A 24,609-nucleotide genomic window follows, 5' to 3' on the forward strand; every position below is an offset into this window, starting at 1 on the left:
AATTTCAGTGTTCAATTTCTCAACCCTTGCTCTTTACATTTATGCATTTTAACTTTATGATTGATATGTTTTTGCTGATATGAAAGTTGAGGCCATTTGCTGTTAATCTTGCTGCAATATGAGAAAATCAGTTTACTGCTAAATCTGTTTTTACTGCTAAATCTGCTGATATCTGATATAATCTGCTTGTTGTTTGATCTGCCGCTTAGTATATCCGTATATCGCTCTGGTTCTTTGTGTTAAAAACTTATCCAGATTACTGATATCTCTGCTGAATGCTGATATAATTTGTTAGAACAGTATACTGATTGCATATAGCCTAACTTTGAATCAACTTGTCAATAGAGCTGTATTGTTCATTTTTCACATTAGTCAATTTAGTTGAACCTAACTGCAATTTTCAAAGGTTTTGAGCAATAACCGAAAATTGTTTCTAAAGTCCAATTCACCCCCCTCTTGGACATATTTTGGGACATTAGTTTGCATCAAAATTGACATTATTTTAAAAAATTATTTTTAAAATATTTATGTTCAAAGCATTTTATGCTAATTTTCATGTATGGGAATGCTCTCCATTGGGTTTGAATATTGATTGATAAAGAAGGAAATCTCTATTATTGAAGTAATCTTATTAAATAAAAAAAATTAATTATTGAAAAAAATTGAGTTTGAAATTTTATTATTAAAACACATTAAACTTAAATTAAAAAAAAAATCTTAAAAATTTTCTAATAGACATTTTTAAGATATTATTTTTCAACAACAATTTAAGTAATAATATCTAAAAGACTGTTAACTTAATAGCATCATTTTACAATGGGGTGGAGAGAAGATTTAAATCTCAACAACTTTTAATTTGTAATTTTCTAAAATGTTCAGGGCGGCTGCCTTTCCCCTTTCTTTCTCCCGAATTCTGTCACCCCATGTCAGCCCCATATTAAAATTTATATAGTAATTAGTATTTATTTTTATTTGCATATAGAGAAGAACTCTAATGACTTGGATTTCACTTTAATTGACTTGAATAGGTCTATTAAGTTTCTTTCTGACTTCTTTTTTATGAAAATTTAATAAAATTGGATTTATTATAGAAAAGAAAAAATTCAATAAATAGATACCTTAAATTATGTTTGATATGATATAATTAAAGTTGTAATATAATCGTGATTATATTATTTATTTATTACATTATTTAGGAATATAAAAAAATTAAATATAATGAAATAATAATGAAATAATGTAATGAAATGATAATTACATAATATAATTAATTTTTATTAAAAATAATGTATTAATAGTTACATTAAAAAAATAAATTTAATCATATAATTTTTTTTCATTTTTTTTATTAATACTATCACTACCAGCACTATCATCATTATTCGGCTATCATTATTACTACCACAACTACACCAACTTGCCATAATTACCCCTGCCTTGCTACCGCCAGCATTGTTATCACTACCACTACCACCACTTAACCACGCTATTATCACTTAACTACTACCGCCACTACTACTACTTGGCTATTGCTAACACCTAACTATCACTGTCATTACAGCTACCATCATCATTTAGATATCACTAATATACAATCACCGATCACTATAATCATTATCAATTATTATTGATACTATAAATAAATTAAAAATTAAAATAAAATTTATCATTTCATTATTTATATTTGTATTTTATAACTAAATATATTAATGCAATGACAATTATATTAAATTATACTGTAACACCTCTAATTTTTAAAATTTATTATTTTTGGGTAAATATTAATATTTTATTTTATTTGAATTTTAGGAAATTATTTGAAATTTTTCGGATTTTAGAAATCGAGTTCGATTTTTCGAAAATATAAACTTTGATGATTTTTAAAAATTAATTTAAAGACCACGTGGCAAAACTAAAAATATATTTGTAGTCTACGCATTTTTCTGAGTTTTTTAGAATTTTTTTCGGAATTTTTGGGCCTCGTTTTCGGTCCCAAGGCAGAATAAAAATTCAATGTTTTGTATTCCGAATCGAACAGACCGAATTGAACCGGACCGGATCGGACCGATCAAATCGGACCTGCTCCTTCTTCTTCTTCTCTTTTTCTCCCGCGCGTGTTTCCTCCTTCCTCTCTCTCTCTCTCTCTCTCTCTCTCTCTCGTTTTCTCTCTCCTCCCACCCTAGCCCGCGGCCACCACCTCCACCCCCACGGCCAAGAACCCCCAGCTGTTCTAGCTCGCCGCCTGTAGCACCGGTAAACGTCGCACGAAGCGACGCGACGCTCGCACGCGACTCTTCGACTTCCCGGCTGAAATTCGGCCGATCCGGCCACCAATCGGACCGGGTCTTATGTCTAAATCCATCTACTCGTCGAGAGCTTTCCATAAACACCAAGAACACCGAAATCCATGGAGCAGTTTGTCCAATTTTTGCTCTGGAAATTTTAGCCCATTTTGACTTTTGGGCTAGATTTCTCGCAAACCGTGAACCCCACGAAAAAACCGAGAGTACCAGGGCGCTCCACTCGTCGATAGCTTCGCGGTGATATAAATTTCAAATTTTTCTGATACTGTTTTTTGGTGGGTCCCACGGAACTTCGTAGTGTTTTTCCGAGCATTAATTGAGCTTAGAAAATTTCGTAAAATTTATGTACTAACCCCCGTGTTATGGGCTTCGTGTAGGTATCTTCAATTCGAGGAAATTCAATAGTTTTCGGGGTCTGTAAATTTCCAGCCAGACAGACTGACTACCGGAAAAGTCTCCAAATTTGAACGAGGTTTTGGCTACCTCACCATTGTTAGACGTCCCGAGCGCGTCCCCGAAGTCGGAATCGGCATAGGTAAACCCGAACCTTACTTTTTCGTAATTTTCTAGTGCTTAAATGAGATTAAAAATCCGTAAAATATTCGTGGTAGCTCAGAAAATTATGATTCTTTTTACAATAGCCTAGTAATATTGCTAAGGACCTCGGGGCAAAGTTTTAGAATTTTTAGAGTCCATTTGGGTAGTTTTTGCAAAAAGAGTCAATTATAAGGACTAAATTAAAATTTTACATATTGTGATGGATGACTGTTTGGATAGGCCCAAGAGGGGATTTGTGATGTGATTGAGCTGTGGATATATGGATTGTGAATATAGAAGTGTATTTTGAGCCCTTTTGCAGGACGGGTAGGTTCTAGATATAGGGGAGACTCTGCTGGATTTTCGGCACGACTTAGGACGTATTCGATCTTTTCTTAAGTTTGTATTGAGTCAAATTTATTAAATAATTGTAATAAAATTATTAGGTGAGCCGGGACAGCCTTTTTCCTCCGCTCAGCCGCCACAGTGATTGCTGTCAAGTCTGTGAGTAAAATATTAATTTTAATTGTAATTTCAATATTATTATATGTTCAAGCATGCCCATGCATCACTTATATGTATGTATCTATGTAGTTAAACTCTAGGCACGTTTTATGTTGCATTCATAACTGTTAAAGTGACATGGATGTTGTCGTGGTAATTTGGAGCAGTGTGCGTGCGTTGGCGTGCGTGTGATGTGGTGTTGATTATGGATAGGACGGGTAGACACGGCTTGATATCTTCGCTGGGACCCGGTCCTTCGGGGTAGACATGGCTTGAGTTCTTCGCTGGGACCCCGATTTGGTTTATTAAGCGAAAGTCCGACTTGAGTTCTTCGCTGGCACAGGTTGGATTTAAGAGAGCTGTATAGGGGATCAGCTCCCATATATTATGAATGATATTACTGGGTGTGTGAGTGCTCTAAATTACCTTTTTCCTGTTATAATGTGAAATTATTGCTGATGTTACATTTCACTCTACAGGATGCATTAGCTTAGATAGTTATAGAGATTATGGTTAAAATTGATATTTTACTCTCTGAGTCGAACGCTCACTCCTGTTTAATATTTTTCCAGGCCACAGGAGGATATTTTTGAGGTTAACCTGCTTTTCTCCCTCACAGGTCGTTTATTCATGTTTGTGTAATTTTATAAACTTCTAGAATTTCCGCATATGTTTGAAATATTTAATTGATTTGGGTCTGTAATATAAATTATTATTTTGGACCTGTAAAATTTTTATCACATGCATGTTTGATGGACTGGATGAGGGAGCTGAGCTCCCATTTATTTTTATGTTGATATGAGTATGTGGAGGGTGAGCTGAGCTTCCCAATTGATTATTTATTGTGTATAAAGGTCGGGTGAGTCAAAAACTCCCTGTTGGAAGGTTCATTTTATGGCCAAACTCTGTCCGGTTGATTTTTTGAAATTGGGCCCAAATGAGCCTTAGAGTTGGGTTAGTGAATAGTTAGGCTTACTACGGGCCTCGGGAGCTTTAGGCTGGCCCAGGTCCATGTGCCGGTCCGGCCCATAGGTTGAGTCGTGACATATACATTGCAATTTTAATTCTATTATATAATTGATTATATTACATTATATCATACTCTATCAAACGTAACCTTATATTTTTATTAATTATAACATACTAATTATACCCTAAAACATAAAAGAAAAAAAAGCACGTACCTACTAGTAGAAATTTACTATTTATATAGTACTATATAATAAGGTTGAGCAGTATTCAGTTTTTTTATTGAAAAATTTTACAAAATTAATAAAATTTTATTTTTAATTTTATTTTTAAAATTTTAATCCAATCTAACTTATAAATATTAAAAATTTTGATCTTTAAAGATAAAATCCCAAAAATCAAAAGGAAGTCAACCTATTTATTAAATTATGGTACATCGTTTTCTATCACTTCAAACCTTAAAATTTCTTACTCCACCCATTGGCGAGATTGTGATTCTTTTGCTTATCCTCTCCTCTCGTCTCTCTTACTCTCCTCTTTCACTGATTTGCTTTCGCCTCCATTCGCCCTCCCCTCAATCAATCAACTCTCTATGCAACGACGTACGCCGTGGCTTGCTATTGTGTGACTCACCGCGCTCACCCTCCAATATCAAAAGACTTGCTTTAATACAGTCACTGAAACATGGATACCCATAATATTCATGCAATGTGAAGACCCACCTAATTACATCCATTTTTAAATATGGGCATGAAGGTGATTCTAGTGACATGCATTTCAAATTATCAGTACCATTATTTTAATTGATGGGTTTTTTTTTTTTAATTAACTTACGAATCATAAAATATTTTATGGAATTAATCTTATTTCAAATTTGTATTACTAATTTATGATATAATCATATTATAAATAACAAACTATATTTATTTATTTATTCATTTATGATTTAATGTGATGTACATTGTATCTCAAAAACAATTTATTTATGGCTCTAATGATGCAAATTATAAGAGAAGAATTATACTTGGACAATGAACACCTTTATGCCAAGTTTCTGCATCAATTATTCAGCCCGGTGGAACCAATTTTTTACGCAAAAATTGCAAGCTGTTTCAACTTTCAAGTTGTGGCTCCATGCCATGCTATTTGGCTTTATTGGGTTTTTTCAACACTTCTGTCTTTCGTTTAATTAATGCATTAATTTCTGGAGCTTAGTTTTGCGTTTTTTCTATTATTTCTTGAGTTAAAAATCGGTGGTCCAAATTGATAAAATTGAATTGTATTAAATTATTCAATTTAATTGGATTCTTTTTGCATAGTTTCAAATTTGGGTTGTTTGCTTTTGCTCACCACTACCGTAATCAAGAATATAAAGACAAGAGACAGCTATGCATGATATATTTTAAAGTCGTAAGTATTTGACCCGATTTCCATGGCCGTCATCCTGGACTTTTCTGCATGTCCCACTCACTGCACATCTCAAGTACCCCCCGAAAGTTGAAAGCATGCAGATTACTGATTGGAGGACAAATAATGCTAATTTGCTTAGCTAAGGGCTTGTTAATCACATTTGATTGGAAGTTGGATTAGTCTTTGCCCTTAGTTCCAACGATGCAAACCTTTTTTTCTCACCGCTTGATATATTGTAAATCTTTATTTGAAATCACGACAAGAAAACAACAAAATTGATTTGCATGCGACACCACATAAGATACAAGCATCTTAGTTTATGATAATATATATGTTAATAATGACTTGAATCGGTAGTGTTAAAGAATTCTTAATTATTAAAAATTCTATAATTACTTAAGTCTAAATACTGTAGTTGGAAAAGTTGCTTTGAAAGAATAAAAATTACAAAAGGAGAAAAAATAAGTTGCATTTGTGGCAACTTTTGGACTCATATTTTGCCAACTTTGGTTTAGAATGTTGAGCCAAATGTTTGGCTATAAATAGGAGTTGATACTCCATTTTGTTGTGAAATCCAATTTAGTGAAAATGTAGCTCAATTTTGAGAGAGATAATTTTTTTGTGAGGTTTTGAATGTAATTAGGTTTGGGAGTTTGAATGATTTGTGAGAGAGAAAAATATTTAGTACTTATAATTATTTTTCTCATAATAGAATATTTATTTGTGGAGTAGGCTTACGCCGAACCACTTTAAGTTTTGTATTCTTTAATTGTAAGTTTTTATTTCTTAACAAATTGGTTTCAGATCTGAGGTTCATGAGATCCAAAAATGACAAGTACAAAATTTAAGATAGAGTCGTTCGATAGGAAAAATATAATTTCATTTTGTGGCAAAGCATAGTGAATAATATCTTTGTACAACAAGGATTAATTAAGGCTTTGAATGAGAAGCAATCGGCGCGTATCAAAGATAATTATTGGGAGAAACTTCAACAAAGAGCAATTAGTACGATTATATTAATGTTAGCCCTAATGTAAAGTACAATGTCTTAGAGGAGACTTTACTAGTTGTTTTGTGAAAGAAGCTGGAAAGTCTGTATATGTCCAAATCACTCACAAATCGCTTATATTTGAAGAAGGAATTGTACCAACTCATAATGAAAAAAGGTACTGATGTTAGTGATTATCTCAACTGCTTCAATAAATTAATCACCCAGTTGGCTAGTGTCGGTGTGAAAATAGATGAAGAAGATAAAGTCCTTTTGCTTTTAACCTCACTCCCACAATCTTATAAAAGCCTAGTAACGGCTCTAACAGTTGGAAAAGAGATACTGAAGGTGGAAGAGATTACTGCAGTTATCTTAGATGATGAGAAGTTCAAGAATACAAATAGTAGCATTAATGATGGAGCTTTTGTGGCGAGTTTTAGTCGTGGTAAAACCAAAATGCATGGAAACAATTCGAGAAGAAATAATAAATCAAACTAAAGACCACGAATAGATATTACAGATAAAGAGTGTTATTACTGTCATCAGAAGGGCCACATTCAATATAATTGTAAGAAAATAAAAGAAGATCTTGCAGAGTTAAATGAATTCAAGAAGAGTCGAGAAAAATAAGAGAATGTTGAAATTGCAACTGACGAAGAAATTGAATGTGATGTTTTAAGCATGGATAATTGTAAGGAAAAGATAGAGGATCTATTATAAGATAAGTGATTAACGGATTCGGCTTGTCCTTTCCATATATACTCAAACAAGGAGTGGTTTGATAAAATTAAATTAAATAAATGAGAGAAAGTAAAGTTAACCAATGGCAAGAAGATGAAAGTTGAAAGAGTGAAGAAGTGGGATATGTTCCTAAATCTAAAAGGAATTTGATTTCCTTAGGTAAATTGGATTCCTTAGGTTATGAGTATTCCATTCAAGGTGGAATAATGAGAGTTAGCCAATGTACTATTGTGATCATGAAGGGCGAGAAGCTTGGCATGAGGAATCTTTATAAATTGGAAGGTAACACTCTGGTAAGAAATCTGCAAGATGAGGCAAATGTAATATCGATAAAAAGGAGTACAAAGAATTACCTAAGCGAAAATTGACTTTTGCAGAAATTATAAAAGTTAAAAATATATGACATGAAGATGAAAATTTATTTAATTGGTGTAAGATAATTCAAGTTAAGTTGGAGATTTGTTAATAATGACTTGAATCGATAGTGTTAAAGAATTCTTAATTATTAAGAATTCTATATTTACTTAACTTTGAAAATTGTAGCTGGAAAAGTTGCTTTAAAAGAATAAAAATTATAAAAGGAGGAAAAACAAGTTGCATTTACAATAACTTTTGGACCTATATTTTGCCGATTTTGGTTTAGAATGGTGACCCAAATTTTTGGCTATAGATAGGAGTTGATACTCCATTTTGCTTTGAAACCCAAATTAGTAAGAGTGTAGCCCAATTTTGAGAGAAAGAAAAATTAGAGAGAATCTTTCTTATGAGGTTTTAGGTTTGAGGGTTTGAATGATTTGTGAGAAAGAAAAATATTTAGCATTTATAATTATTTTTCTCATAATAGAATATTTGTTTGTAGAGTAGGCTTATACTGAACCACTTTAAGTTTTGTGTTCTTTAATTGTGAGTTTTTATTTTCTTAACAAATTGATATCAAAGCAGAGATTCATGAGATCCAAAAATGACGAGCACAAAATTTGAGATGGAGCCATTCGATGGAAAAAATAATTTTAATTTGTGACAAAGCATAGTGAAGAATACCTTTGTACAAGAAGGATTAATTAAAGTTTTGAACAAGAAGCAACCGACGACTATCAAATATGATGATTGGGAAGAATTTCAATAAAGAGTGGGGAGTACAATTAGATTGACGTTAGCCTATTCATGTAAAATACGATGTCTTGGAAGGTGACTTTGCTATTGTTTTGTGGAAGAAGTTAGAAACTCTGTACATGTCCAAATCACTCACAAATTACTTGTATTTGAAGGAGGAATTGTATTAACTCAGAATGGAGGAAGGTACTGATATTAGATATCATCTCAACTGCTTCAATAAATTAATCACCTAGTTGGCGAGTGTCGGTGTGAAAATAGATAAAGAAGATAAAACTATTTTGCTTTTAACCTCGCTCTCACATTTTTATAAAAACCTGGTGATAGCTCTAACAGTTAGAAAAGAGACATTGAAGATGAAGGAGGATACTGCAGTTGTCTTGGATGATGAGAAATTTAAGAATAAAGTAGTGACAATAATGATATAGCTTTTGCAGTGAGTTCTAGGCATGGTTGAAGCAATACATGTGGAACTAATTCGAAAATAAATAATAGATCAAACTTAAGACCACAAATAGATATTACAGATAAAAGGTGTTACTATTATTATCAGAAGGATCACATTCAATATAAGTGTAAGAATATAAAGGAAGATCTTGTAAAGTTTAATGAATTCAAGAGGAGTCGCAAAAAATAAGGGACTGCTGTAATTTCAACTGACGAAAAAATTGAATGTGATATTTTAAATGTGGATGATTGTAAGGAAAAGATAAAGGATTCATTACAAGATGAGTGGTTAATGAATTCTACTTGTCCTTTCCATATATACTCAAACAAGGAGTGGTTTGATAAAATTAAAGTAAAGAAAGGAGAGAAAGTAAAGCTAGCAATGGCAAGAAGATGGAAGTTGAAGGTGTTGAAAGAGTAAAGATCAAGTTGGAGGGTTATGTGAAAATATTTGATAAAGTGAGATATGTTCCTAAGTCTAAAAGGAATTTGATTTCCCTAGGTAAATTGGATTCCTTGAGTTATGGTGTTCCATTCAAGGTGGAATAATAAAAGATAGCCGAGGTGCTCTTGTGATCGCGAAAGGCAAGAATTTTGGCATGAGGAATCTCTATAAATTGAAAGTAGCACACTGGTTGAAAATCTGTAAGATGAGACAATGGGTAATATCGATAAAAAGAGTGGAAAAAATTGCCTAAGCGAAAATTGACTTTTGCTCATGAAGATCAAGAGGGTTGAAAATTTATTTGATTGGTGTAAGATAATTCAAGTTAAAGTGGAAATTTGTCAATAATGACTTGAATTTGTAGTGTTAAAGAATTCTTAATTATTAAGAATTCTATAATTACTTAACTCTGAAGATTGTAGGTGGAAAAGTTGCCTTTAAATAATAAAAATTATTAGAGAAGAAAAAACAAGTTGCATTTGCAGTAACTTTTTGACCCATATTTTGATGACTTTGGTTTAGAATGGTGAGTCAAATTTTTTGCTATAAATAGGAATTGATACTCCATCTTGCTATGAAACCCAATTTAGTGAGAATATAGCCCAATTTTGAGGGAGAGAAAAATTAGAGAGAAATTTTCTTGTGAGATTTTGGATTTGACGGTTCGAGTGATTTGTGAAAGAGAAAAATATTTAGTGCTTATAATTATTTTTCTCACAATAGAATATATATTTGTGAAGTAAGCTTGCGTCAAACTACTTTAAATTTTATGTTCTTTGAATGCGAGTAGCAAGTTCAATTTCTTGGGGCAATCTTTTGTTGATTAGTAGCTAATATTGTCTTAATCATACCGCTATAACCCTGACAAAATCCTAGTCACTAGAAAGAGATATTTGTCATTTTAACCATGTAAACTCATGCTTGCAAATTCAATTAGGCACTTTAAATAATAGATTTTCTCAAAGAAAACCCAATTATTTATAGCTAGCTTAGCAGAGATAAGAAAGCAAAAGAATAAATCCAAACCTTGCAACGAAGTGAAAGTAATGATCTAATCTTGCAATTTTTTTTTATACATTGGAAAAAGCTAATCTTGCATATTTAAAAATGTCATTTAGCCACCAGTTGGCTGCTCCAGAGCTTCTATACATATATGGATTGTCATGAAAACCATCTGGCTTTAAATCATTATATATACTATAATAGCAGCCTTGTTTGCAAACCTACAGTTAATAGCGGCCTTGTTCTAACGAACTTCTGGGGAATGGACTTCACTATAGACAAGCTGAGGTCACTGGTATGGAAATGGCAGTCACTGATTGAAGCACATGTTGATGCGAAGACTACTGGAATTACACATTAAGGCTGTTTTGCATTACTTTCACTAAGAGACGTGCAAACCAGGTCAAGCGGACATGTTATGATCATCAGTCCATTCAGATTCATCGGAAGATGAGGGAAATCATGGTTAATCAGGCCTTATCATGTGACTTGAAAGAACCGGTGGCAAAATTCATCCCCGAGTTGATTGGCAGAGAGATTGAGAAGGCAACATCCAGCATATACCCCCTGCAAATGTCTTCATTCGAAGGTTCAAGATCTTGAAGGCTCCCAAATTTGACCTAGGCAAGTTGATGGAGGTTCATGGTAACTATTCAACAGATGATATTAGTTGGTGTGAAGTTGGACAGGCCTGATAATGAAACCATGGTAGAGGGAGAGACTGAGGTCGTTGGTGCAGCCTAAGGAGAGTTTTATTTTAGGTTCTGAATTCTGATAATCCTTTCAATTTTTCATCCTTGTGGAATGGCTTTGAGCAATCAGTAATTAGAAATATTGAGAATGAGATGCAAAACTATTATGGTCTACATATATCACCTACTACTATATATACACAATCAACTAAACGTGATGAAATAAAATGATGAATTGATCATTAAATTAAACTACGTTGTGACAAACATTATCTGAATTGTTTTGTAGGAGGGAGCTTCCACACTGAAGTTGATAAATGCATAATTTATTAATTTTACTCCCATCAAATTTAGTGTTTTTAGTGTGTTTTTATGTTTAATTCAATTGGTTAAGTATATTTATCATTTAGGTATATTTTTAGATAGTTGTTGGAATAATTGTGTTAAATGGAGAAATTTTCAGCATTTGACTTTTGCTGTATTTTTCAGATGTTTCTAAAGTTGTAGGTTTCCAAATTGAGTGCTATTTAATCAATTGAAAAGCTAAGATAGAGCACTACAAATGATAAAGAGGGACCAAAGTTCAAATCAATCTCCAAGGTTGACAAAATGGGCTATGGATCTATTGTAAAAGCCCATACTTGATGTGTCACGACCAGTTTCAGTATTTATTTTGTATCTAGAGTTCCAGACGTCCGAATGAAGCAAGCCTAAGCCCAATTAAACCTTAAGAGCCACCTCTACAACTTCTATGAAGGGCTGGAAGCAAGATAAGGCTATTTTAATTGTCAAAAATGGCAATGAAGTCGTCACTATGGGTTGGACCGTCTGTCTGAACCAAACCCAGTTTTTGGGCCATAACTTGAGTTGTAGACCTCATATTTGGGCGAATGAGTACCCGTTGAAAAGCTAAGAAATAGGGCTACAACTTTCCTGAAGAGGGCAGAGACAGATTCGGAAAGGAAGTCGCTGAAAATAGGCATTGATTTCAAAAACATGAATGCAGGCTAAAAAACTATCTTTTAAATTTCAAAACTTTTCCCAGTTTGGTTCCTATCTTTGGGATAAGGTTTTTTATTATAAATGCGTCTTTAGACAGCAGCTAAAAAAAAAAAACAACATTCAGCAGCCTCTCGATCTCAAAAACACCTTTATTCTCTATTCTTTTTTTAGATTTATTCTTTAATTTTCTGTAAGCCATGAACATGAGTGGCTAAGTTTTTAATTCAGTTCAAGGGATTCAAGTTCTTTTGCTTGATTTGTGAGATCAGGTTCTTAATTTAATTTATGTTTTTTTGAATATCTATTATTTTCTGATTTTATTGTCTTTGATCTATTGAATGATTTGCTAAAAAGGCCTATTAGTTAATTGTTTGATGTGATCAGTTGCTAGTTCATCTTCATAATCTGTAATTGTTGTGTAAGATTGAACATGAGTAGCAATTAGGTTTTATTGATTATAATAACCTAAGGAAACAATATGGTGAATTAAATGATTTATGCTTCATAAATTGTTGTTCAACTTAACTACTTTCTATTCTTAAAGCAGTTATTAATTTGATGAGGATTGCTTAATACCAATTCAGTTAATAATTAGAGTCAACAAGAGTTCTGGGCTCGAATTGATAAGTATAGGGAAGTCAGGGGTTTACTTTGCTGTTTGGTAAATCTACGTTAAGTATTCAATAAGAGATAATTGTATTTCTTTTATCTATGATCAAATCAATGTATTAGAATGTGAATTACCTTAGACTGAAGTTTGTTTAATTCAAGAGTTTCTTATTTAATTTTAGATCTTAATTTTGGATTTTTGATTTCTTCTTTGAATTACGAATTAACTCCCTCCCCCCTCCAACATTTATTTCTTTTTTCATTACACAAGTACATAAAATTTAATAATTCAGTCTCTAAGATTCGACCTGGATTTACCACTTAAAATATTTCATAATTGGTAATTTCAATTAATTTAATTTCTGATGAATTCGATACCCATCAGAAGTTTCCTTCAAAATTGCGGGATCATAGAAAACTCCATACCAGTAATAGCTCTACTTCCCCATCAACTGGAAGGTGCAGATGCAGTTTCTTGTAGGCCACAACAAACACTTGCATAACGCTGAAAATTTTGGTTCCCTCTCTGGCTTCAAGCTCAACGAATAAAGCTTAATTTGTTCAAAGAGAGAAGAGGAGAATCCCAAAGCCCATCCTAATACTACAAAAGGCCCCAATCCCATCTATGTTCGGACTAAAGTAGCAAACCACAAGGGCTGAGATGACCAGGAGAATAAATCAAGTGGATGTACGTACTACGAGTAAGGATATATAAGAATTTGACTTATTGACTATCTTAATTATTTGGAATGGATGGATTGACTTGTTGACTAAATCTTGGTCAAAGATAATTCAACTGCTAACATATCCAGCTATGATTCAGTAGTTTGGTTAATGATTCAATTGTTGACCTATAGTCAAAATAATTTGAATCTTTATCGATTGTAAAAATACTTGAATAGTTGATTTAAATTATTTGATATTATTCATTAAAAATTTTACCTAAATAATTTGTGCTTAGCTAATCTCAAATTCAGATAAAAGAGAAGAGTTATGATAAGTGATAATCAGCATAAAAATTTCATCACACCTCACAATATGAATTCTTATGATTGATATTATTCATCAAAAAGCCAACAATAATAGCGTAAATTTACCTTCATATGCATAAAGCATTCACTGTTAAGTAATTTCTAATATAACCCCATATAGAAACCACCCTAAATATGTAATCCAACTAAGTCTTAACTTTAACTAATATGATCTGAATGGATGGTTACTCGATTAACCAAAAACATAATCATTTTATAATCATTTTTTTTTAATTTATAATTCGGATAATCTTATGTACATCTTCATTAATCTATCATTCTATGGACTTATAATTTCTATCAGAGTTGCGAATAATGAGGATTGATATTCGCAACTCATCCTGTGGATTGACATGTTAGCTAGCCCAATAATCCTGAGGCCCATCCACACATCTATTCACTGGGTTGAGCCCTCCAATTGTTCTCTGTTGGGCCTTTCTGACAGTAAGATTGGACTTTTTTTTATATTTTTCCTTTATTTATATATACATAATAAACTGTCTCCATAACTTTATGGTCTCGTTCTAATTAATGAAAAGAAAAATGTATTAATTAACGAAGTTCTCAAGTGGCAAGAAAACCACCCTTCAAGAAACAGCAAACTTTACGGTCTTTTGCTCACACCAAAGTTTGGAATCAGCTAAGCACTAAATTATTGAAAAAATTATCCAAAGCTCTTCCAACATAATCTAATTAATTATTATTTTTTTCGAAAGTAATCTAATTAATTAAACTTTATGAAATTAGAGGAGATAAATAAATACATTACGTAGTCAGGTGTCTCATTCTCCTTGGAGACGAGCAGAATCTTTCGGTGTCACAAGTCATGTGCCTTGTCCAGTCTTCATGGGAAGGTCTATACCATTCCAGGGGTGAGTCTACTACAACCTTATCCAAACAAACCCATTTCGTTAACAAAAAAACGCATGGCAAAACGCGATAAGACGACATAAAAGTTTCAAAAAGGAGGAAATTGACTTAGCTCGTCTCTTTCCATCTTCCCATTTAAGTTTTCTATACTACAGTAGCCTTGAGCTAGACAATTGATGAGTTTTACGCTTTCATTGTTCGTTGCTTCGTGATAGCTCTTTAGAGTTTTACTTTTTTCTAGTTTTCTTTAGCTTGCGTTTCTTTATGAACTAAATATTTCCTGGCCTTGGGTTACAGGTGCTCGACGAAATGCCTGAACCATGCTTTCCTTTACTACCGCGCCAACCCTTTTTTTTGTGTCACTGAATTCTTTCATTGATTTGAGCCCCTATACCTTTCCCTTTCCTCTTTTTGAAGGTAATTCAAGAAAGAAGGAAAAACGGCTTATGTCTCTGCAATTCATTGCAGTCAAGGATACTGGTTCTACGTTGGGGTTTGTTGACGTAAAGAAAAGGAATTATAGTGATTGTTGTTGGAGTTGTGCTGGGTTTGTCAGGAGGTGTAAAAAAGATTGGGAAAGTGACGGAGATTTTGCATTGGAGGCGGAGATTTTAGAGTTCATGAAGAATTCAGATAAACCGGAGGCGTTTCCAAGCAAGAAAGAGTTAATTGATGCAGGAAGGATGGATCTTGTAGAGGATATTTTGAAGCAAGGAGGCTGGCTTGCTTCTGGTTGGGATTTGGAAGATAGTTTAAGTGAGGGAACGGGTGTTCTTTATAATGGTGATATGAATTGGGATTTGATAACAGATAAAGAATGCAAGAATGCTGAGAACGTTTTGAATGGCAAAGAAGAACGGAGCACTGAAGTTTCTTCTTGTTCTCCAGCATCCTCGTCTGGTAGATCACTGTGAGGCTTCTAATTTTTTTTGGTTAACTAGATAACCTTTTGATTTTTCTTACCCGTGACCGTGAGATTTTGTGGATGAAAGTTTAAACTTTTATGGCATAAGTTAAGAGATAAGAGCCTTGTACCTGAAGGGAATCGAGAAAAAGATTGATATTCTGGTAGTTAGTGTAGGGTAATTATGATTGCCAATCTGAAGCTTCTTTTTTTTTTTTTTGTTTTTTTGTTACTGTTTTTTCCTACTACCTACTCCATGATTTTACGGATCAAAAGGCACTTCTATTTGTTACATTTAAGGTATTGAGCCTACAAGAGAATGAAGATATTACGTCTTAAAATAGAAGGGTATTATGGGCTCCAAGCTGGGATGTGACAAGAGGTTGAAAGGCTACAATCTTGTCATCTTTCCCTTGTTTGAGATAAGCTGAGCAGTTGAAAAATAGCAATGTTTAGACAATTATTTTCATTTTCTGCTATCTCGTTTTGGGTTATAAATTGACAAGCCATATACAGAATGAGAAGAAAAGAGACAGAAATGGGGGACTGCAACTCCATTTCCCTTCCAAACTCCTATGAATTTTCATGTTTCCATTAATTTAAGTATTTTTTGACCCTTTTTTTTGCACTCAGAGAAACAGCAGCTGTGAACGATTCCGGGATTGAGGGTATATTAAGTCGATTGGAGAAGGAAAGGAATATGAATTTTGGGTTTGGTTTGAGAGAGAAAGCTGAAAATACTTATGTCCAAAGTAATGGTCTTGAACACAACTTGCTGGCTAAAAGCTCAAAAATTGTGGTAAGTTGATTTATTTAATTTTAAATTCTTCAATTCTACCTTTGCTGGTTGGTAAATTTGTGAACTACTAGGCAACAAGACGTACATTGCTTGTGTGAAGAAGGTGAACTTATAAATTTAAAACAATGAATTTAGTTTCTTATCCATTTGTATGGCTGCTTGGATCTTTTTCTTTCCCCCCTTTGTTTTATTCATTTATTTATTTTTTGAAGGAGGAAGAGGGAGGATATTTTATTATTGAAATCATGTAAATTTTGACAAGGAAATATTAAAAGTAAAATAGAAAAAAAATGGCATGGAAGTGATTGAGCGGCTGTTGGATGTTTGTTTATAAACCTAACTTGTGTTGTTTGTTAAATTGTAAAAGGCAGTTGCTGACTTTGAAAGAAACAATAGACCTGCATCATCAAACCTAACCAATGGCACAATCAATGATTCAGAGAGCAAGTTCAGTCACAGCACATCTCCATCAAACATCGATGGTTTCAGGAATTCACTTAAGCCAGATTCTTGGAGAACATGGAGCATTAAGAGGGCAGGGTTTTCAGAAATGGAATTTGAAGGTATTCTGTTTGAAGGTTTCAGGTGGCTTCATAGTTTAAAATTATGCATATACTAACCTATATTTTATATATGTATGTTTGTGTGTGTGAATATAATGTACAGCTGATGAAATCATTTCTTACGGAACTAGAACAGTAGATGCAATGGATGCTGTGGGAGATGAAATGCTTGAAAAAAAGGAGGGTGCTACAGCACCTTTAAACAGAAGGAAAGATAACTGTTCTCATGGAAGGATTAACAGCAATGAAATACGAAGTTGCCTTCAGCACTTAGAGGCAGAGCTTTCCTCCGTACTTAACATGTTAAAATCAAACACTAGTGATAGTGTAACAGAGAAAGTGGGTATCTGTTCCTTGTCCTCTGCATGATTAAAATGCAATATCATCTGATAATGCTTTCTAATTATTTTTTACCAAGAAAAAAAAAAACTGATTTTTTTTTTTTTTTGTGGCATTGGGGTCATGTGAAATTTTGGTTACTGGAACACAATATGGTAAATATTTTGTAGAAACGTCAAACATGCTGTTCGTGAAATGATTAAAATGCAATATCATCTGATAATGCTTTCTAATTATTTTTTACCAAGAAAAAAAAAAACTGATTTTTTTTTTTTTTTTTTGTGGCATTGGGGTCATGTGAAATTTTGGTTACTGGAACACAATATGGTAAATATTTTGTAGAAACGTCAAACATGCTGTTCCTGAATTTTTTTCACACTTTTGAATTACTGAGTGATAGGTCAATATAAAATTGATATCATGAATTCATCTAAGCTTTTCTTGTGTTTTACTTTGTCAGTAATACAATGCTTTGCCACATGCTTTTTAGGAAAAATGGACTTAGAAAGAGATTACAGTTGTATAATCATCTCTGTTCTTCTTTTATTATCAGCCACATATATCTCTTTTTTCCCCATTATCGTTTGAAGATATCCAGACAATGGACTGCAAAGTTTTTTTATTGAATTTAAAATGATAAAAAACAACCATGACACATTGTGCCTCAACTATGATAAGGTCTTCATCACCCTTTATGAATGGGATTTAATCCAGAGCATATATTGTGAATAAAGTTTTATTTCCTACAAGGAATGGTGTTGCACACTTGTGATCGTTTTTTCTATTTTCTTTATTTGGGTCCATTGTGCATGCAATTTATTTAGAAAGCTTTATCATCATGTAACAACATTTTGAACATTTTCTAATCCGCATTTTATCATTCACCAGGTTCATGAAAGCGCTTCTGATGATTTGCTGAAGCTTTCTGATGCTTGGGAGTTTCAGGAAAATGAGGTCATCAATGCTCAGGCTAAATTACGGTCAATACGAGCGAAGTTAGCTGTATTAGACGGGAAAATGGCACTTGCAATAATGTATGCACAGTTGTAAGAATTTAATGGTACATAACTCTAGTTTCCTTCACTGCTCAAAATTACCTGTTCATACTTCAACAGTGATGCGCAAAAGATAGTAGAAGAGAAACAGAAAAGAGTGGATATTGCTCGGAGAGCTTTACGACTTCTTCGTACTGCCTGCATAGTTTGGCCTAATTCTGCCTCAGAGGTGCTCTTAGCTGGATCATTTGATGGATGGGCCACCAAGGTTTGATTTCATCTGAAATTATTAATCAATGCATTAATACCTTGTTCATGTTCTTTTTTGCTTTCTCGGTTTGTCATATCCTTTCTTTTTTACTTTCTCAGATTGTCAGTATTCTTTTTAACTTTACTACTCATATTGAGAGAATTAATTGCTAAAATTTATAGTTCATGCAAATAATATTTGAGAACTGTGATGGTTTCTGGCTACCTGTGTTAGTAAAAAAAAGTAGTGAGACAGAAATATGATGACCACCTGAACTTAAATTTACTGAAGAATGAAAGAGGCCCATATTAGTAAATTTGTGTTTCATTGGTTTATTTAGGACTTGCTTACGTTTTTTTAGTTTAGTTTTGATGCAAAATAATATATTAATCTTTGTTATTGCTATAGTTATTACGGGCAATGTTATGATCCCAAAACGTTTTCCTTACTTATATTGCTATTACTTTGAGGGATGACTTTTTTTGTATAATCTCTTGCAGCAACTTCATTTTGTAACCACTCTTTTGGCCACATAGGACCTTAATTGAATTATCCTTTAAAAGAAAAAAAATACTTATATTGCTATGGTGCAGAGAAAGATGCAGAAGTCGAGCACAGGCGTATTTTCTTTGTACATGAAATTGTATCCAGGCAGATACGAGGTAAATCATTGTTGCAAAGCTTGATTATGGTATATTATTGAAACTTGGAAGATTATCTCAGATGGGCATTTTCGCATTTTGTATCGTGGTACAGATCAAATTCATCGTTGATGGTGAGTGGAGAATTGATCCCCTACGCCCTATTGTTCTGAGTGATGGATATGAGAATAATCTACTCATCATCACATGACATGCAATAGAGAGCACGAGAAGATAAAACCTTTATAATCGGAAAATGTTGAAAGAAATGCATTTAGCAAGATTTGTTTTTTTCTTTGTAACAGATTGAGTGATAGATAATTCTTTTATCACGGAGGATTAGGATATTATTTAGAGCAGATGATCAGACGCGGGCCTATGGTTTTTCCTCTGTTAAAACATCCATCAGCGTGATCCTACGCCATCAATCTCTGTAGAAATTCTTACTACTTTTGATCTAATACGTGCTTTGCGAATCTCATTGTTTAATGTAAATATGTTCGAGCGTGAAATCAATTAGTTCACCTCGAACTGAATTGAAATAATAATAATAATAATAGTAATAATAATAATCAAATTAATAAATAATAATTAAATCCATCATTATATCAGTTTGGACCTATTTTATTGGATCTTATTAATTTTTATATTTTAATTCTTGAACCTATTACAAATTTTATAAATTGCACATTATATTACATAACAAATCATAAAATTAAAAAAAAAAAATTATTACCTCAATTTTTGCAATCTTTTATGAACATAACTAGATTAAACTGAAAAATTATTTTTTTTTTAAATATTAATCAAAATTAAACCAAATTAACAAAAGATAAAAATAAAAATCAAATTAAAACAATTAGTCTTCGTGCTAAATGTTAGGACTGTTCCCTTGCCAAATTCAAATAGGGTGCTAGGACGATTCTCAGTTTACCCGCCAAACAAAGCCGAAGCAGCAGGATACAACTTTCTCCGATATTTATAATTTTTTAATTGACACGTGGCTACTATATTATAATTAGAAAAAGATAAAATGAAAAGAAAGAAATAAAGAAAGGATGAAGAAGTAGATCATTTCTCGTATGAAAATAGGGTACTCCAGCCAATTATACAACGATTGAATTACAGCTCAAAATTCCATGAGCTCTCGGCAGATAATTTTGGCAGGTGTAGCCCCTCTGCCAAATTGCAACACGCTGAAATCTGGTGGAAAGAAAGTGACAAAAAGTTACAACAAAAGACATTTAAAAGGTCAAATAGATTATAGAATTGCCCTGTGAAAAATTGTCAATACATCTGAGGAATTTCTAAATGCGTCAAGTAGAAATATAGGAAAGTCATTTTCTGAAATCATTTGAAGTACGCAAGTAAAAACTACAAGGTTTTGAAATCTATCTTAATAGGCATTCATGCACCATTTTTTTAGCAACTCATACGATTATAACAGCATTAAGTCAGCTTATGTGTATGATACATGGGAAGTTCTGTTGGCCCCTAGCATAGCTTCAATACAAGCAAAAAAAAAAAAAAAAAAAAAAACAATCTACCTTCAATCCTAAATAAACTGAGATCCAACTATCTTGATACTGGCACAAATATGGATTCTACTTATCAAAACTATCAGATTCAGATGATTCACATGCACAGCTACATATCTCCAATTTGTTGTCCTGTATTTGCAGCTGAAAATGCCATGAATTCAACCTCTGCATGGGTGCAATGGCATACATCTCTCTCTAGGGTCAAAGGATGTTGTTGGTCTGTCACAGGTTTTACACTAGTTATCTATGAAAAACTGATAATGATCATAAAGCTAAAAGCCACATACTCTCCATGTTAATGGGCTACAATTGGGATCCCAAACAATTCAACAGAATGCCTTCCCAAACTTAGTATCAGGGCTATATAAAAACCTTACATGGTTGAAGCAATAAAAGAACATTTACTGATAGATGTTGATGCATGCCAAGATAATGCACCATTCCATCACTTAAATTCCATAAAATAAAAAAATTAAAAAAAAAAAAAGGAGAGAGATCCATGGAAGCCTACTGCAGAGAAATTCCACTTTCAATCGGTATGCATCTTGCCTCTACAACTATGACACTTAAATGTATCAATAATAGGGTTAACAAGTGGCATAGAACACACACAGACAACAACCTTACACTCAATATCAATTTGGGAGCTTGCAACTTTGTTCAATACCACTCGCTATAGTAAATAATCAAAAACATAATGACATCAGCATTTCTGTTAAAAATTTAAACCTTAATGGCCAGTCAACACAGTCTAAAATGCGATCACTACTCACCATTTTAATAGAATTGATCAAAGAGCTAAAATGATGTCATGGAAGCTCTGAGATCTGATTCCCTTAATCAAGGAGAATAATTTGTAAAGAGGCAAATAGTATCTCAAAATGCATCTCATAAAGAATACACAAACAAATTACTCCTTTTATCTACAACCAATCAACATAAGCTTTTTTATAAGTAATTAGAACACTTTTAGCCAAGATAATCATTGATGAAATAGAAACAAACATGTATGTGGTAGAAAAGCCATTGGCAACATTGTTGATAACGAGTTGCACTACAGATGTTCCAAGTTAGACAGCAGTAAGAAACTCCAGGGCTAGGACCAGAACAAGTTTTCCAACTACAGGCTATTTTCATCCCATACAGTGTGTTAACTGTTATTATCCCAAGTTCCCAACTACAAAAGGCTCATCCATCGGCTTTAGACCATTTTTGGAAAAACTAGATTCTAAAGCAATTGCCATTTCAGCAGATGGAATTAAATCATGTTCAAATTTTAGCCATTATGCTTTCCCTAACCCTATGTTTGGATATTAATTGTGTAGGAAAAATGAAGAGAATTTGAGTAGTGGAAATGAAGAGAAAAGAAAATCTAATTTCCTTTACCATGTTTGGATAGATTATTAAGACAGGAGAGAAATTTGAGCAAGGGAAATGATGTTTGCATTTCCATACAAGTAACACCTATTTCCCTCCATTTCCCTTGAAAAGAAATCTTTAGGATCCAATGCAAGGAGTTAATGTCCAAACAAGGGAATTCAAAAAAATAAAATTTCTTTTCTTTTCTCTTCTCTCCATTTCCCTCAATCCAAACAAAGGTAAGTGTTGCTGCAAATTACCTAAATTTTGATCCCAAATCATGAAAATAGAGAGCCAAGTTCCCATAAAAAAGAGAGTAAACCACACAGAATACCCATATACCTTAATCCCTCCCTCTTTGTTTAGCAATGATTTCCACGACCACTCGACTCCCAAATTTTTGCTCGCAGTCTCATACGAAACTCTGATCACATCACTATCAATCCTATGCGACACCGCCAAGTCCCAAGAATTCTTGGCAAAGTCATAGCATGGCTCCAATGCGGTGACTCCTCGGTGCACATAGCTGTACTTCAACTTGCAATCCCTGGAACCCAATTTATAGCTAGCGGAGAGCTTGTTAGCCGGGTCAAGAACAAGAGTCCCATCCAAAACCGTTCGATTTTCGCTTCTAGAGTGAGTGTAAGTCCAATTCACCTGTTTCTCCAATACATTCAGTGTGTTCATAAACTGAAAGCGGACATCCTGCACAGAACCGACCCATTCCAAAACCTTTCTTCAAAATTTGAACAGAAACAGAGCATAAGCTATAAGTTAATGGAGATGTAAGGACCTGATTGGGAACGTCGTAGTCGACTATAAAGGAGCCAGGCTTCTCGAGAGAAAGAAAGAAGCCGTCTACATCGACGGCGGACCCATTGCCGAAGGCGGCGTTGCCAATGACTGCTCGGAGCCTGACATCTCCGGCGTTGGCGGTGACAGTTCCGGTGACGCCCTTATTACCCCTAACGGAGACCGCGCTTCTTATCATTTTGTGCGCATGTAGAGTGGGCTTTTTCAAGGGTTCATAGGACTGAACGTTTGCAGTGTTGCAGATGCTGGAGTGTCCACTCCTATACGAGACCCGCAAATAGAAGGAAAAAAGTTGCGACTTTCACTTACTTTATAATTTGGTAAATTATATATTATACATGGGGTGCATTTATTTTTTATTTATATAAATATAAAACTTAATTCTTATAATTTATAAATATATATGTATATATTTACACAAATATAAAAAAACTAAAATTTAATTTATCTTACCATAAATTATAATTTAATATATGATGTTTGATTAAATAAATAACTTAATTTATATAGTTTTAAAATTAAATAATTTAATCATTAATAATTTGATAAATCTATAAATTAGTATTTATCATTAAAATTATTGTTATTTTCTCATTCAATTAAATAAAAAAAATATACTTAATTTTATTTTTAAACTGAAAGCATTTTAATCCCTGAAGTTTTGCCAAATCAATGAAATAAATTGTTAATAAATAAAATTTTAAAAAATTAAATTATTAATAAAATAAAATTTTAAAAACTAAATTATTTTTAGATTAAAAATATAATTAAGAACATTTTAATTATTTTTATTAGAATTAATAGCAACTTCATTAGGATTCTAGTATTAAAAACTAATTTATACAATTATTAAAATATTAATATTACTTAATTTTATAAATTTAACCAAGCCTAATAAATAAATTATAGTTTATCTAAATATTTATGTTATATACGTATATCAAGCACCAAAGTTCCCCAAGGCTAGTAGAACTTAATTGAAGAATATGGATGACAATAATAAAACACACAATGTTTATAAACTGGAATAAAAGTTTCTTATTATTTGAAACCCAACCCCTAACACTTTGTTTTAACACTTTGTTTGAATGATGGTTCCTGTGATTTCATAATATATTGTAACACTTTTAATTTTTAAATAATTATTTTATATATAAATATAAATATTTTAGTCTAATCCCTGGTGTTGTAGGCTTTGTGTAAGTACTTTCATTTTGTGACAATTCGCAGATAAGCTGTTAGAATCACTTCGGAACTGGGTCAAAGTTATAGGCTACCCCATCATTTTCAGACGCCCCGGACGCATTCCAAGCATCAGAATTGGCATAAGTAAACCCGAATTCTGAGTTTATTCAATTTTATAGTACTGGGTTTAGAATAAAATTTCATAAAATATTCGTAGGTAGTTAGAAAATTATAATTCCTTTTGTATTAGCTTAGTAATATTGCTAAGGATCGCGGGGTAAAATTTTAAAATTTTTAGAACTCATTTGGATAGTTTTTGTAAAAAGGGTTAGTTGTAGGAACTAAATTATAATTTTTTAAATTTGTGGTTGTTGACTGTTTGGATAGGCCCAAGAGGGGCCATGTGATGTGATTGAGATATGGTTGTGTGACTTGTGGATATAGAAGTGTATTTTTGAACAGTTTTGCAGGTTGTGTAAGTCCTAGGTATGAGAAAAACTCTGTCGAATTTTCGACACAACTTAAGGTATATTTGATTCCTTTTAAACTTGCATTGA

At 32.9% G+C, this 24,609-nt stretch overlaps 2 protein-coding genes and 1 pseudogene across 6 annotated transcripts; 2 read left to right on the plus strand and 1 right to left on the minus strand.

Moving 5' to 3' along the window:
* The first annotated feature begins 10,610 nt into the window (after nt 1–10,610).
* LOC110668486 (40S ribosomal protein S3a-like) lies at nt 10,611–11,221 on the plus strand (annotated as a pseudogene).
* A 3,327-nt stretch (nt 11,222–14,548) lies between these two features.
* On the plus strand, nt 14,549–19,630 carry LOC110668485 (protein PTST homolog 2, chloroplastic). 5 transcript variants are annotated; one of them, XM_021829752.2, is made up of 9 exons: nt 14,549–14,665; nt 14,961–15,573; nt 16,201–16,366; nt 16,734–16,929; nt 17,033–17,268; nt 18,157–18,302; nt 18,384–18,531; nt 19,107–19,175; nt 19,270–19,630. In XM_021829752.2, exons 2-9 carry the CDS (start codon nt 14,984–14,986, stop codon nt 19,363–19,365), a joined length of 1,647 nt encoding a protein of 548 aa, XP_021685444.2. In that variant the 5' UTR covers nt 14,549–14,665; nt 14,961–14,983; the 3' UTR covers nt 19,366–19,630. The 5 variants fall into 5 exon arrangements, 4 of the variants coding, with proteins under 4 accessions (XP_021685444.2, XP_021685445.2, XP_021685442.2 ...); XM_021829751.2 differs by lacking the exon at nt 14,549–14,665 and adding an exon at nt 14,699–14,859; XR_009151208.1 differs by lacking the exon at nt 14,549–14,665 and having other exon boundaries at nt 14,695–15,573; nt 19,014–19,175; nt 19,270–19,358.
* A 572-nt stretch (nt 19,631–20,202) lies between these two features.
* Nucleotides 20,203–23,165, minus strand: LOC110668458 (outer envelope pore protein 24A, chloroplastic-like). Its single transcript, XM_021829692.2, has 3 exons — nt 22,848–23,165; nt 22,397–22,759; nt 20,203–20,357 (listed from the first exon to the last, which is right to left on the minus strand). Exons 1-3 carry the CDS (start codon nt 23,043–23,045, stop codon nt 20,277–20,279), a joined length of 642 nt encoding a protein of 213 aa, XP_021685384.2. The 5' UTR covers nt 23,046–23,165; the 3' UTR covers nt 20,203–20,276.
* Nucleotides 23,166–24,609: the final 1,444 nt, after the last annotated feature.

The sequence above is a fragment of the Hevea brasiliensis genome, chromosome 9 (genome assembly GCF_030052815.1).
Source record: "Hevea brasiliensis isolate MT/VB/25A 57/8 chromosome 9, ASM3005281v1, whole genome shotgun sequence".
Classification (NCBI taxonomy): domain Eukaryota; kingdom Viridiplantae; phylum Streptophyta; class Magnoliopsida; order Malpighiales; family Euphorbiaceae; genus Hevea; species Hevea brasiliensis.

Bases quoted from the DNA above. Each gene is read 5' to 3' on its own strand.
- LOC110668485 (XM_021829752.2), top strand. From the start codon at position 14,984: ATGCTTTCCTTTACTACCGCGCCAACCCTTTTTTTTGTGTCACTGAAT. The intron at 16,930-17,032 runs GTATTCTGTTTG...TATAATGTACAG, and splicing joins TTCAGAAATGGAATTTGAAG to CTGATGAAATCATTTCTTAC. The intron at 18,532-19,106 runs GTTTGATTTCAT...GCTATGGTGCAG, and splicing joins TTGATGGATGGGCCACCAAG to AGAAAGATGCAGAAGTCGAG.
- LOC110668458 (XM_021829692.2), bottom strand. From the start codon at position 23,045: ATGATAAGAAGCGCGGTCTCCGTTAGGGGTAATAAGGGCGTCACCGGA. The intron at 22,760-22,847 runs GTCCTTACATCT...GGTTCTGTGCAG, and splicing joins ACTACGACGTTCCCAATCAG to GATGTCCGCTTTCAGTTTAT. The intron at 20,358-22,396 runs GTATATGGGTAT...TCTTTCCACCAG, and splicing joins ACAAAGAGGGAGGGATTAAG to ATTTCAGCGTGTTGCAATTT.